Consider the following 15,626-nt stretch of genomic DNA (forward strand, 5'->3'; position numbering starts at 1 on the left):
TTGGTACACTCATTCATGGTACGGTATGGTAACTTGGTGATCCCTTGATTTTTCCTCTAGTGCCTCCAACATGTTAAAGTTGTCACCTTTTGTCAGTGAAATATCTCAACAACTACTGGATGAATTGGCATTACATTTGGTACAGACATTCATGGTACCCAGAGGATAAAATTTAAGTAATTTGGTGATCCCTTGACATTTCAGGAAGATGCATCCCAATTAATTTGGGTGAAATGTCTCTTATTGTTTTGTCTAATGCTTGATCAACCTTAATCTATGACCATATCCATGCAAAACCAATTATATTCCCTTCAACTTCAACCTAACTTTGAGTTCAGCAAATGTTATCATGCTAACATGAAACTAAGATGGTAAAAGATGGAACATTATACCATTTAGCTCAAAGCACCATTGTACCTGTACACTGTACAGTAGTTTCACGTTTTGACTTCATCGGTTCCCTCAAAGGACACTATCATGACAGATTTCAGTTGGTAAAATGGTGGGAATTTGCATGCCAAAGTTCATCACAGTGGTTAAGTTTGTATCTGTGAGATGATTGCAGCAATTTTACTGAGATTGACTATTTAAATGCTGTGTGAACAAGCCCTTATAAGTCGTACATCGTTGATCTCTTCCTTTATCTACCTATAGCAGATTCAGATCTTTCTTTCTCTGTGCCATTTTGCTTCTCATCCACACCCAAAACCTTTCCACAGCTGTTCAACAAAAGCTTCCTAAAACTGACTAGATGGATACATAAGAAAATAAAGCACTGGTATCTTCACTGACTGTGTGCAGTAACCTCCAGGAACAATATAGAGACAAGAGAAAACCTAGACGATAAGCACAGAATGAGGAAGAATTGTATTGCTTCAACCGAAATGTGCAGAAGCTTGATTACTCCAGAGTTGTAAATGTAGCCGCTGGTGACTCGACGCCGTGATGTTCTTCTAGTTACCAGCGTGTGATTAGATTTATCTCACGGTTCTATCCTATCTTGACAGCCACAACACAAACAACCTCATAATACCTTCCTTTCTTCAGTCTGTGTTAATTTAGAGTCCCTAAGCTGCCGACATATTTTTTCCGAGCACAGGTTTATAAACCACACGTTTTCATCTGACAGCAATGGCCTAAAAGAAAATGTCCGTGCCTCTCCCTGTCTCCTGAACTGAGGACGCAGAGAGTGCGAGATACCATCCTTTCATTTCCGCTCCTCCAGATAAAAAGATGAGAGAGGGAGAGGACGAAAGTGAGGCCTGTATCGCTGGGCAGCAGTGATTGAGTCCCATCGCTAAGCCACAGCGAGGATCTGCTCAAATAACCCACTCTGCCGATAAGAAGCTCGTCATTTCCATAGACAAAAAACACTGGGGTTCAGATTAGATTTCACCATGCGCCTAGCTTCTCTTAGTGTAGCTTTATCATAGAATGTGAATTATAAGGCAAGGTCCTCCGTCTTTTCATGGAAACACCACTGAAATACATATGGACTTGAATGGAATGATTTTATTTCCACTATTACTGTTGGCAGTAGCAGCGCTGGTCTGAATTTTGATACCTGCATTAGAAATATCACCAAAACTGCCTCTTTTTTCTCACCATTTCTGTTACTGGTAGACGCTTAAATTGCAGGGCTGATTACAGTGATGCTCTTTTCAGGCCAAGGAAGTCATAAAAATATAACGCCAAAGTGTCCTAAATTCATCGCTCTTTCACGTTTCAGAACCATTTAGAAGAATCTGCCCTTGGTTTTCATACCAGTCATTCAGCTAGAAACTGAATAATGTACATGTGAAACTTACTTATAACTTAAGTGGGACCTTCCTAGATCTTAATTTATGTAGGGTCAAGTATCATTTCATAAATGTTTGATATTGTTGCCAATGTGAAAGTGCCATTTCAATACTGATAGAGGCTGGAATATAAACACCTTTAAAAATGAGCTCAAATGTGATGAAATAACAGTTTTTAAGTAATGTTAAAGACTGCTATGTGTTAGTTAGCATGCTTACCAGGTAGCCTGAGCCTGAAAACCTTTTTCCTAGCAGTCCAAAGCTCCCGTGCTAGTGGTGTAAACACCTACACTCCCCCCAGCTAGCTGCATGGCTAACTAATCTCACAAGCTAACAATAGCTACAGTCATGGATGCATAGTCAGAATACAGTTAGCTGTAGGTAGCAGTCATTCAGGTGATATGCTGCCCCTACTTGGGAGAATGAATTTAACAGGTCTTACATATTGCCCCTTTAAGTCTTCAGGTTTGGAAGGCAAAAAAATTAGCTTCCGTAAAATAGTTACTAGTCTTCCTGGGGGTAAAACGACCCTTGAGGTACATAGATGTTCATTTTTTGTGAAAAAAGATATTCGAGAGTCTTTTTTAGTCCTATACTGGTTAGTATTTATTTTATTTATGGACATGGCTGTAGAGAAAGTAGGTGCTGAAAAACTGCTGGGTTGTTTGGAAATCCTTCAAACTCTCATTGTACCTGTAAATAAGATAATTCCTGGCACTCAAAAGCTCTTTCTTTTGTTTCTAGATGATGATGATAGCAGGTTGTTGGTAAGTGCTCTCATAGTTCTTATAGGTACAGTATAAGATGTGATGCAGTACAGGGTATGTGCTTTTACTTGTTTATCTTGTATTTTCTTTCCTCTGTTGACATTTTATCATCTCTGTGTAAAAAAAAAAGGGAAGTTTTTTTTGGATTGCGGGATATTATACATTTTTAATGTTCACGGCTTCCTGCTGGTGTGATGGAGTTGATTTATTTAACACTGTACGCAAAATGGCTACTAACCGACTCGTGAAAAGTGTTGATAAGCGATCGCCTTCTATAATCAAACAATCATAAGCTTCACTTCTGTTACTGTAAGATACATTTAAGTGGCTATATGGCACTTAAACATCCGTATGACACTTATATTCTCAAGAGGTTGCCAGCCACTCCATACCTCTTCACTGCTTGATCAAGCATCTCTGTTCCAGCCATATGTCCAGTTCACTCAGACTCCTCTTTGATTTTCTAGGGAGATGAAAAAAAAAAACCTGATCTGGAAATGAGTGGATTATAGAATGTGCTACATTAAGACTGAGGACAAACTTAACCTTCTCACACAGATACAAAGAACCGGGTCTGGTCGTCTCATGTTGAAGCCTTGAATTGTAGCAGTGGCGACTCATTTTTTTTTGTTCCACGCATCATCCCGGCAACAGAGGCCATCACGAATGCAATGGCCATGACAGTGTTTTCTGTTTAAAAGGCAAACATTGTTAATGAATCACTGCATCTCTCATACAGCCTAATTAGAAGCTAATTGTTCAGTCTTTTCTCTAATTTTATATGACTTGAGCTTGCCCCCCCCCATCTGCCTTGTCAAAGGGTCGCCAGACTACTGCAGGCCTTGGTTACAGTGAATAAGATTTGAGGAGATTTGTGCAGCCCAACCAAACCCCATACATCTTTTACTTATTTTTGCATTGTTCACGCTTTCCTTACAGCAGTCAAAGTTGGTGTAGTCTGGTATTTGCAAAAAGATATCACTGGATGGAATGGCTATAAATACACAGTAGTTCAGTTTTAAATGTCAAAGTGAATCCTGGTTTGAAAGCAATGAATTCACTGTCTGTAATCTACACAAAATGGCTGCACTAACTGCTTTAAAGGTGCTACTCAAGCATCAATAAATGAAAATATTGAATTGTCTTTACATGTTAAAAAATAAATCTTTCGCAAAAAGCGAGAACCAGCGGCGTCAGCAGAACTAGCAAAAGCATGCTTTGGATATTTGGAGAGTGCAGCAGAATTAGCAGAGTATTTTGGGAGACTGGGGGCCTTTGCTCTTGAGACTGGCACGCTGTTAGGGGTACACTTTTGTGAACATTTAATGGACCCCCTGCCGGTCTCCCTGTTGCCCTCCCCCCTTGTAAAGAGGCCTAAGCAAAGCTGACATCAAGAGCATTTGGGGGACTCTCCATATCTATCTATCGCAGCACATTTTTTTGGCTCCCCCTTGCTCTCCCTCTCCTTTTTAAGCAAAGACAACTTTAGTGAATATTTCATGGGGTACATTGCCTCAGTTTCACTGTGTCGAGCAGGGAGAGTGGCACGCAATGACGACTGACAGGGCCATACGCCGGCGTCCGCTAGGAGACAGCCTTTCTTTTTGGTCTGTCTTCTTGACACTCCTACTCCCTTTTACCCTCCCGTTTTCCTTCTGTCACATACAACTTCAGGCAAGACTCTGGCTGCGGATCATTTAGCTGCTTCTTTAAATTTTAGTACGACTACAGAACTTCTGCCGATCCATCTGATACTGTTAGCTAAAATGCCAACATATGGTTACAAATCTGTTTTTGCACAGACTGCAACATTTATAGCACTTAATGATACGATTACACGCTTTTAAGATCATACAGAAACTTAACTTGGCTTCTTTTGCCAACTTTGATGTCTACATTTATGAGTGGAGTATTAAATTATCAAAAGGGAAGTGTTATTTCATATCTCCAAGTGACTTTCTCGTGACGCAGGATGATTCCATCTGCATTTACCTTTTTAAGCTGACCTCAGCCTTCCCTCAGCTGCACATTACAGAAAAATGCTGCATCGACCATAAAATAATACCACTAAATAATCACTTTTGTTGTTTCTTTCAGCGCTGCTCGAACTCCAGCGCCAGCCTCTCAATATCATATTTCTCAAGTGCAAGCTTCAGTGATTGCCTTTACTGTTATTGGAAGGCACACTTCATTTCCCTCCCCAACATTCAATTTCATGGAGGGATGACAAAATGCTGCCTTTCCATGCTACTTACGAAGATTTGACAACACTACAGTATGCTCACTTTGCCGCTGCCGCCGTCGCATCGCCGCTCTCTCCCCTCTCTCCCCTGTCTCCCCTGTCTCCCGCTCTCTTATTTAATAAACAGTGTGCTTGCATGACTTACAGTAGGTTTCCACCTTGCTTTGCTCAGTGTGACGAGCAGCTGAATGGTGTCACAGTTAACAGGGGCGGCTCGGCTGCTCTGTTGTGACAACATTCGTTTGATGTAGAAGTGGTAGTCCTCGGCTGCCATGTTCTCCCCTTCTGCTCTTTTTCTTGTTCCTGCTCTGTCTGGATCTCACCGCAGTCGCACGTCGGGGAAGCCAACTGGCATGACCTGAAAGCGCGACGGCGACACGCAAGCTGCCGGTTTCCTCGCCGTTGATATCCATCCAGCACGCATGCATACATCAAGAGAAATGCAGTCATTTTTCCAGATTAAAGAACTTTAATTGGCTCTCGCTCTTGTCTGAACCGGTGTCCCAGGATGCAGCAGAGGGTGCCAGTGATGTATAAAAGATGCTATGTGTGTGTCCCTCATTTTCATAAAACTGTGTGTTTTCTACAAACTTAGTCACACATAAATCCACCATATGTTCATGAATTTACCGCTGACTGTAGTTTTCAAAGTCAAGTATGCCACTCAGACAACCAGCATCATACTTATCTCTCTCTTGCTTACACACCCATAAACACACACAGAAACAGATGCAGACAAACTTTAAAAAGTGCAGTATTCATCACAGCCTTTTGTCTGTATCAGTGCTGTTTAAAGTCTAAACACGGTTTTGCAGAAGACATGACTCATTCAGTAAAAGGTGCAAAATGTGCAACTGCAGTTACCCGTTGTAATCTTTTTCAGTCTCAAACATAATCTCAACTCGTGTCGGAAAATAAAACATGATAACGTGCAGTAATAGACGGGAAAATCGGCTCCTAGTGGAGGAAGATTTTGTTAGCAAGTGCCATTAAAATTAATCAAAGGATTCACTTGTTAAAACCGCCATGACTCACTCCGTCACTCTTCTGGCTGTGAGCTGGAGATACAGAAGAGGAAAGTGCCAGCAGCCATGTATGGGATTGGAAAAAGGAAAACCACTCGGGGCGTCTTTGTCCTCTGTTTAAACAGTGCCACAGGGGGGGAGGGAGAGGAGTGGGAGGAGAGGAGAGGGAGGGGGGGGACCAGAGGAAGTGGGTATAAGACAGAAGAAGTTTCTCACAGCTGCCCAGCCTGAGGCCCCCAATATGAGGCGCTTTCCTCGTCACCGCGTCACCAGCCATCCGTTCTCGCCTGTCATTATTTTACCTCTCGCAGAGCACACACGGCGTCTCCCAGGCACACATATGCACAGTTACACCACCACACACTGTCTGTGCCGCCTTGATCTGCTCTTGAGTGCTGCCAGAATCAGATCCTCAAACATGGCCAACTTAAACAGAATGGAAAAACACAGGCTGCGAAAAGGAATGCATTTTTCATTAAACTGTTAAAATACTGTCGGTTGTATTAGAAGGATGGTATGTATTTCAGTGGAAAAGATAATAAATCAGTTGTTGATTCCAACTAGTTATTACTAGGTACTCTAAAACTATATTTAGCATTGTTATAAATACTGACGAACAAGAGTGTGACGTGAAATACTTGTTTGTATTGTTTTTATTGGCGTTACGCTCATAGTAAGGGTGGGCGATCTGGTCCAAGAATAATATCATGATCTATTTAATCGCAATCACGACCCACGATCTAAATTGGGATCTGTTTTTCTCAGTTTTGAAATGCCCCGTACACTGCAGCGAGACTTTAAATAGCCTATGAATTCAGCATCATCACTCTACCAAAGAGGTTGTGTGATTTTTGGAAACAGGAATAAGATCGCATTTAATATCGAGATCCCTACAGTTCGACTGAAAAGTGGATTGTGGACGCCTTCAAGATAGATCTCGATCTAAAATCATCAGCTTGTCTAACCCTAGGCCATAAAATCCAAACAAAGTATATTTTAGCGATCATTTATGGTTCTATGGTGTGTTCATGGTGTGTTTTTCTGTGCAGACTGTTCTCAGCAGAGAATTGGCGTTGGTTGTGTCGTTCAGCTGCCACAAGAATCTTGTTGTCCTCAGATGAGTAATGTGAAAAACATCTGACATCGATCAGTAGCAAAGGCAGATGTAAGGTTATGTCGTTAGTACATAAAGCCTTATGGTGACGACCCACTGAATGCAGCATGATGTGAGCAACGTTCCGTCCAGTTTCTCTGTTTTAAGGGACACAAGAGAACTTTCACAGCTTTGTGGGATAGCAGGCGATGCAGGACTGACCAGACACATACAAAAATAGAGTCTATGCATTTAAGGGAATCATTCAACCACTAACTGTAGTGTTTTGCTGAAAAACTCACTGAAGAATATCGTGTTTTTTGCAGTACCGCCAGCTTGGCTCTACTGAATTTGACTCGGCACAGCAGCCCAGTGCTGCGGGGATTTTCATTTCCATTACTCCAATGCTAACTAATTAACTAATGACGTGCTTGTTTTGTGTACTGGTCAAAAGAGCGTCTGTAAACACTCTTCCTCCTCACAGCGCTATCACAAAAAACACTTCTTTACAATAAAACCTCCTCTGTTATAATTTGAAATCGGTTTGACACTTGTTGAGCTAAAGCAGATCTACCTTGTGGTTTCATGGAGACTTACCAGTCATGAAGATCAGGTGACTGGTAAGAAAATGCTCATGAATCATTCTTAGAGCGGATTGCTTCGGAAGGCTCTGGAAAAATCAGCCCATTTCTAAGACAAGGTACAAGAAGTTGCTTGGTGCAGTAAGTGGGGAGCTCTGCAAAAGGTCCACGCAGGGTTCATATCGACCCTCCATTCTGCACTCCTGTCCAAAAGTCAGACTGTGCAGAGGCTTCCACAAATGTCACAGTCAAGTTCAGTTTGCATTAGCAAGAGTGTCACGAGGCAGAGGAGATTCTGGGAGCTCTGCAAACATTGTGCTGCTGCCACATTCACCATTAAACCCTGTGCCTCTGCAGAGATACCGGTCGTGCCTTGAACACTGCAGTCTCCACATGAATCCCAAAATTTGACTCTAGTACAGCTGACGCCTGAGTGTTAAATTGCTCTAGCAGCTTCTGTTTGAATTAACAGAGAGCTGGTGGACACTGAGAGATGTGGCGTCACAGTGCAATCTGTTGTATTGGGCTTTGTGGCAGCAACAAATCCATTAAAACTCCGGCTCAAGGGAAACTTGACGATCCATCCATCTCCCATGTTTCACCTTACCTAGGCATCACCGGTCGACTATAACGGAGCTCGCAAGCTACTGGCTGTTTAGAATGAGTCACCGCTTCATTGTGTAAGAAATGTCTACCAAGAGTCGGAGGAATGTGGAGCAGCGAGCGCATAAAAAGTCATGCAGAGCGCACAGATGTACACAAATGAAGACAACGCATGCGTTAAGTGCATTCAAACAGACTAAAAGCATGTGACACATAAAATATTAAAAATATTCTGTAAAATATGACACACTCACGAACTGAGCATGCTGCAGAGGGAATACAACATAACACACACATAGAAGGAGGCCGTGTCTCTCCTACTTGGCTGTCATGAATATAGGTCTGCCAAACTGAGCAACAACACACAAAAAAGCCACCGAAAGTATTACATAAGTTAGGATTCTCTGTGATTTCAACCTTAAGTCGCTGCACAGGCGGCTATTTAAATTGCATCAGTTCCTCTGATGTAAATGTGTATAGCCTTCAACTCCCTTAGAGCTTTTAGTCATTTATTTTGATTAGGGCTGTATTTATAAGATAAGTCTCTTAAGTAAGTCGCCTGGGAAGATTGGTTGGCGAGGATGGTGGTGGGGGAACAAAATGAAGTCTGTTTGATGATTATAAATTTCGAAATATCTGCTTGTCAATTAATTAGGCACTTCCTGGGTATGTGTGCCCCTCTTTTCATTTAGTGGGCCTGGCTCTCGGTGGACAAATACCCGCGGTGCATCCATTGTATGTCTAAGCTGTTACACACATCTCCGGCAGCTGGGGAGCGGAGAATAAAGATCCTTCAAAGGCAGACAGTTTTCAAGAGCTAGCCTCTGTTTTCATGTGCCGGCTGATTCCTTAAAGGGAGGCATGTGGCCGCTTGAAGGCTTTACGCTGCCTATGTCTCGTTCCCATACACAAACAATAACTGCAGAATGAGGTGGACATGAAAAGATAGGTAGGACTGAGAGGACGGAGCTTGAAGTGATGCTTTCATTATTTCCGCCTCTCACAGCGCAACAATACGTGCAGGAGACTTCTCTTGTTGTGGCGACGGTGGCGAGGTGAGCATTGACTGGTGTCCTGAGGATACTTCAACTTTTGTAGCGGATCAAAACCATAAAAAATGGACTGTATTTCATATCAAAAATTGAAGTAGAATCAAACATACATGGACACATCCTTAGCCACAAACCTATTTATAGTCACTTTGATAGTTGCAGTTAGCACAGCGTGTTTTACCTGGATAAGATTAACACAAGGTAAATTAGTTTGCACTGAAAAATTATCTGATGATTATTTGCTTGCTATTAGATGCCTGGCTGGCTATTCCCACCCCAGTGTTTATGCTAAGCTAAGCTAACTGGCTGCTAGCTTGTAGAGTGAGAGGGAGAATCTTCTCATCTAACTTTTGGCAGGAAATTGAATAAGCCTATTTCTGAAATGTCATGCCACTGCTATAGATGTAATAGAGATACTGCACTAAATCAAATGTCAGTGTGCCACCTAAAAACTTCGACTCAGCTCAGTATTGTTATTCTTGCATTTTGAAATGCTTTTCTCGTCATTAATGCTGTCGAAGTCTGCTCCTTTAATGACAGACTAAATAACTGTAACCTGGATGTTATGGGGGAAAACTATCAAGAACGCAGAGCTGCGATCAATGGACCGATTTCGGTATTAATAGAAATTGCCTTCCAGATGTCTTACCTGAGCTGACAACACTTCATGGGGGTAACATTTGTGGATTATTGTTTTAAAAGATCTTTCCAACACAGTCACTCAGTGGCGTGTTTTCTTATTTTTTCGGCATGACAGTTTTCACATTTGTATTCAGTCCAATCTGTCAAAATATTCTGTACCGCAAATACTGCCTGCGATGTCACAGTGATCTTAAGCAGGTTTTTGTTCTCCTCAGAGGTGGTGAGTCACATTGCATTTGGCGACGTCTCTCACTTGCACAGTTGAGTTTACTGTCTGGTTTCCAGTGAAGGAAAAAAATGTCAGCGTGCGACAAGCCTTCGACTCAGACCCATATTTCCCCTGCTCCATATGTGGGAATCTTGTCATGTTCATTCCTCCACAGCATCATGAACACTCTGGAAAGAGTTGATGCTTTGCACAATATTTTTTTTTTCGCTTTAATATCATAATAGAGAATGCCCACAAGCATCAACAACAGAATATAACACACATTTTTATATCCTCAGGTCCCAGCTAGAGATAAATGTCAATATTTTGATATTCAGTATATCAATATTTTACAGCCACTGCTTGTGATTATCTCCCTAAAACCTTCCACAAGGTTAGTATCCACAACATGACTTTCTAAATGCATGTGGCATCAAGAAAATTAAAGACCTAAAATTGTTTTGGCTCTGCCTGTTTTTCCCCTGTGACCTAAAACAGAACACTAGCATCCAGGCATGTTGTCTTTCATCATTAAACTGTCTCTCAAAGACTCCTGGGAGCCTCCTAGAGCACAGAAAGGAACCTTGTATTTTTGCAACATCAAGCGCATACTGTTCAGCCTTCATGTCTGCTGGGAGGTGCATATTAGAGTCATGGACTTGAGCTGAAATGATCTTTCAAAATCACTTTCTCTGTCTCACGCACACAGACACACACTCGCACATACACACGCCTGTTGTCGCCTCATACATTAATGCAGGTGATACCCAAGGTCTTATAAGTGTATAGATCTTTGACCTTGTTTTCTGTCCCTCTCTGCTTCCATTATGTGCTTGTAGATCAAAGACACACAGGGTGCACCAGGCAGTCTTGTGGGTGAAGATCCTCACTTAAAGGCAGTTGACAGAGGTAAGCTATTAAACCTTCTCCATGTCCTCTCTTCCCCTAAAACTCCTCCACATAAAGCTACTTTACATGCCCGTGTGTGCGAACATCAATGCATGCGTGAGTTCATTTATGAGATTAAATTAATCTTTTTTATTGTGACACAAATTTTACTAATGCCCAAAGTTTACTTATGCTTTTAACACAAGAGGTTTGCGTGTTTTTTTTTTTAGCCTGATGCTAGTTTCACATGATTTAATCAGGGTCCCCCACAATTGATCAGCCAGAATGAGTGTGTAATTTGCACTGTGTTTAGAGAATTTGCAGTGCTTCCTTCAAAATAAAGGCGAAAGAAGGAACACAAACGCCTGCATGGCAAAACCGACCCACCTAAGGGAGCGTATAGTCCAAGCGCGCAAAGATAATAGTGATGTTTGCGAGGTATGAAATCGCAAGATGCGGCTATACCACAGACATTCTGCTAAAAGCATCGTCTGACTCTGCAGGACAAATTTTAAAGCGACCAAGTGTAAAGGTTTATGTGATTAAAGGATCTTTCAAAGAAGAAAATGAGACCGTGACTTAAACCTGCACTCTTTCTAATGGCCAACGGGGGGCGACTCTACTGGTTTCAAAAAGAAGTCTGATTGTATGTAAGCTTATGAGAAAATGACACTGCTTCTCACTTTATTTATAAACTCAGTAAACAGTTTCCTAATGAGTTTTTGGTCTCCATTGCTAATTTGTAGTCTTCTTCAATACAGCATGATGTTTATTGAGTAAATTATGGTCCCATTTAGAGTAAAATAGACGACAAAGCAGGGTATGCTTTAGGGCATGGCCAGCTTAGTTTTCAGTAAATATGGCTTCAAAAACCAAGATGTTCACGGCCACAATGCCAAACTTGAGCCTTTAAAGGCTCTTGCTGGATGGCGGTACAGGTTTTCTCTGTCTGATGTCTTTTTTTATACTACAACTCAGAAATGTACAAATTCTTAATAGTGGCTTTAGTGTATTATTAATAACTGAATAAAGAGCTATTTATATATAAAAATGATAAATTAACTTTTGTTAAAGGATAATTATTTACACACATAATTAATTTTAGATATTTATCGGAGGTTCAGATAATTACTACAATTGATTCATTATTGTTGTATGTCAGTTTTGGGACATTTGATCTCCCCTAGAATCTTCTTTAAACCACAATTTATGGTGTTGAAATTGTGCTGGCAGAGGAGTGGATGGGAACTCTACAGCAAATATAGTCTTCCAAAAATATTCAGTTGCTTGAATAGAGGCATACCTAGAAGCTTGGCTATTGTCTGAAAATAACAAAGAGATTATCCATGCATAAGAGAGCTTTGTTTACCATACATCTATTCCTTTGGCCATACTTCCAAACAAATCTAAGCGTGCTGCACTGAGTGTAGATGTGTGCTTGATGCAGAAAGCTGTTTGCGTGTCTCGTGTTTTTTTATTTTCAAGGTGATGCAGCTAGTTTATTCCCCCTTCACACCGCGAGCATATTATCCCGCTCCAGCTGCTGGGAGGAGACAGGCCCAGGTATTTATGGCTAGCATAAAAAGTGTGTGCATTCCCTGTCACCCTACAGCTCGAGATTTACAGCACATTTGACAAACACACTGAATTAAAAAAAAAAAGGGTGTTCAATTTGTATAGGAGTTTAGAGCCTGTCTGTTGAGCGTGCTCCCAACGGATTCAGCTGTTAGTACATGTGTGTGCGCATGTGTCTCGCTGTCTATGTACGCCTCCCGCTGTGTGAGAATGTGTCGATCTGTCTGCCTGTCTGTGTGCGTATGCGCGCGTGTGCACGCCTGTGTGTGTTTTCGTGTGCATGAGCGAGTGTGTGCACACCGAGCCCGCCTGCTCTGAAACACCAGCAACAGATAACAGATGGTCCCCCTGCATTAGAAGTGTTTTATTTCCCTGCGGAAGCCAGATATGTCAAAAATAAGCATGTGCAACATTAGTCATTTGGAATATTCATGCCCCTGCCGTCCGATGGTTTCCTTTTCACAGCCAAAATACCAGCAGCCCAATTCTCCTAAGGAAGTGAGAGGAATAAGGGGGAGAGGGGAAAAAGCAGTCATCAGCTGAACTGATGGAGGGGGGAAAGGCTGAGGCCTATATGCAGCGTTAATGGAGAAATTTTTTTTTTTCCTCTCCTGGACACTTCTTTAGCATGCCAGGGCTGTAATTAAAACAGGGGCTACAGTGTGTAGATGTGTTCATATTAAGATCCACATCCCCCAGCCCCATTAGACACAGCAATGTGAATATGCACACATGTCCATATGCCTGCCTGGCTGCGTACACACATACTCACACAAAATACTAATTTGCACCCACGTCGAATCACCTCATCCAGAAGATCCAGCTTCTTTTGCATTCCTTCATAGACTCATCTTTGGGAGTCCTCCTCCTCCTCTCCTGTCCCTTTCCACTACTTATCTTCCCATTTCTCCTCTCCACCTCCATCTCTTCAACTATCCCAATTCTCTATGGCTTCACTTGCTTTAATCTCCACCTCCTCTCCTCCCAGGCTTTCTACTCCCCCCCCATCTCCCACCATTGAGCGTGGCTGCCATCCTTGTCCTTGGTGGCGGACATGGGCATGCATCATTATCAGGCCTGATTAACCGTCCACGTAGTTGGCAGCCTGGGCTCCACCAGGGGCCAATGGCATGGTTTTTTCCACTACCGCCGAAAACATGAATTTTGAGCAGCACTTTCTCACTCGCCGTGGTCCCTCATGATCAGGGTTAATTCGTGGCAGCATGCGTGAATGGTGTAGAGAGAAGAGAGGAGGAAGAAAAAGGAGGAGGAAAAGCTACCAAACAGTAGTGCACTGCTTATCGCAGAAATGCAATATGATTTATTCAGGAATATGCAAATCCAACAATCACTCTGCCTTGTTTACCGAAGGGACCTGCTGATTCAGAGTCTGAAAGAGAGGGAGAGAGAGAGAGGGGAGAGAGAAACAATCCCAATCACAGAAGCCAACATACAGTGCATGCACTAAGACAGCCACCAGCCACTAAATCAGTGGTTTTTCCTTAGAATCACGAAATGAAGGGTGTCGGACAATTTCTCGGTTGTTTCACAGCTTCAGAAAGCTTCAAATTTATTCTGGTTAAGCCGGATTGTTGATGTAAAGAGTGAAGGGTTATATGCAGTGCATGCCTTATGGTATGGAAATAGAGTAATTCTCAAAAAGCACTATAGGGAGCACTTGGATTCATTAATACCAGCATGCTACATGCTATGGCTTTCAGTGATTACACATAAGGACTCTGGAATGTAAAGGATATGGTGTGAATATGAAAGACCGTAAAACTCTCAAAGCTGGGATTAAGTCTGGTAACACTTTATACTCATCATTAATAAATGGAAAAAATTATAGTTAATTAAACTTTGGTTATTAGTTATTTCACAATTATCAAACAATGAAATGCTTTATAAACCATGTATGAAGCAATTGTAAATATTTATAAGCATCAGTTGCAACTCTTGAAGGGGACATATTAGGCTCATCTTCAGGTCCATGATTTTATTTTGGGCTACAACTAGAATATAAACATCTGTTTTCTCATACTGTCTAGTGCTGCAGCTCTGTATTCCCCCTCTGTCTGAAACGCTCTGTTTAAGCTCCTGTCTCTTTAAGCCCCCCCCCCCCCAGATACCCAGTCTCCTCTGATTGGTCAGCTCACACACACCTGACCCAGCACTGCTAACAACAACAAAGCGGCTGTGCTAAATCAATTCCTTTCATGCAAAACTAGCTGCTAGGCATAAATTATTCAAATGCGTGACTCTGTGTAGTAGTGCGACGTCACAAAATCATGGAATTAAGGCCGGGACTACTGGCGAGGCGTTAAAACAGCTAGCATATAACACTATAGCACTATAAAACAGTGAAGGAAAGGACAACAAGTGAAATAAAAGCATGATAGGGCTCCCTTAATAAATGGTTAATAAAGCATTTAATTGTTGTTGACTATTATTAATGATGATTACTAGTGTTACTAAATGTTTAGACACCATCTGTCATTTAAGAAGACTGACTTCTTTTGTTAGTTGTAAAGAAGCTTATATTAGCACAAGCAGTATTACCTGTATCTGGTATTGCACTCGCACAAGCCGTGGCATTTCAGTTTAATAATAAGTAGCAGAACAGTATATTTACAAGGCCATGACAAAAGCATTAGCATACTTATTATGTTAAGACTTATGGGTTAATGTTTCTATAATGCTCAGTCTCTGTTTTCCTTCCTTTGGGTCAAACAGTCACACCCACAAGTAAATATCACTAACACATTTCTCAAAACATGCGAGTGTTTGCTTTACTCTCGCAATGAGAACATATGTATGTATGTACACATATAAATATTAGTTCTCCATCGCTCCGTGTTGGTGCCCTATTCTGTCGTTTCCTGCATGTCGACTATGCGAGTCAATGTTCCATTTAGACTTGACAGCCTGCTTAACGACTTCATTATCATGTTACCTTTGCTGTAGTCATGCCTCATTTGCATCATCATGTTCTCTGTTAAATACTCATCTACACCTACTGCTGAGAAGTATTTGTTAAACCTATTCAGTTTTGTCTGCTTGTAAGGCACCGAAGTTACATTAACTTGTGGATACTTGTCTTACATATGGTCGGATCACTGGATGGTGTGCAAAGAAATCCAAGGTGTTGTAA

The 15,626-nt window shown here is 41.7% G+C and overlaps 1 protein-coding gene across 1 annotated transcript in view; it reads left to right on the top strand.

Annotated features, from left to right (window-relative positions):
- Positions 1 to 15,626, top strand: part of LOC141003856 (glucosidase 2 subunit beta-like) — a 126,616-nt gene that overhangs the window by 41,695 nt on the left and 69,295 nt on the right. The window contains exon 10 of the mRNA XM_073475332.1: positions 10,852 to 10,921. Coding sequence (XP_073331433.1) covers positions 10,852 to 10,921 — 70 coding nt within the window. The remainder of the gene's footprint in view (positions 1 to 10,851; positions 10,922 to 15,626) is intronic.

This window comes from Pagrus major, chromosome 10 (genome assembly GCF_040436345.1).
Source record: "Pagrus major chromosome 10, Pma_NU_1.0".
Classification (NCBI taxonomy): domain Eukaryota; kingdom Metazoa; phylum Chordata; class Actinopteri; order Spariformes; family Sparidae; genus Pagrus; species Pagrus major.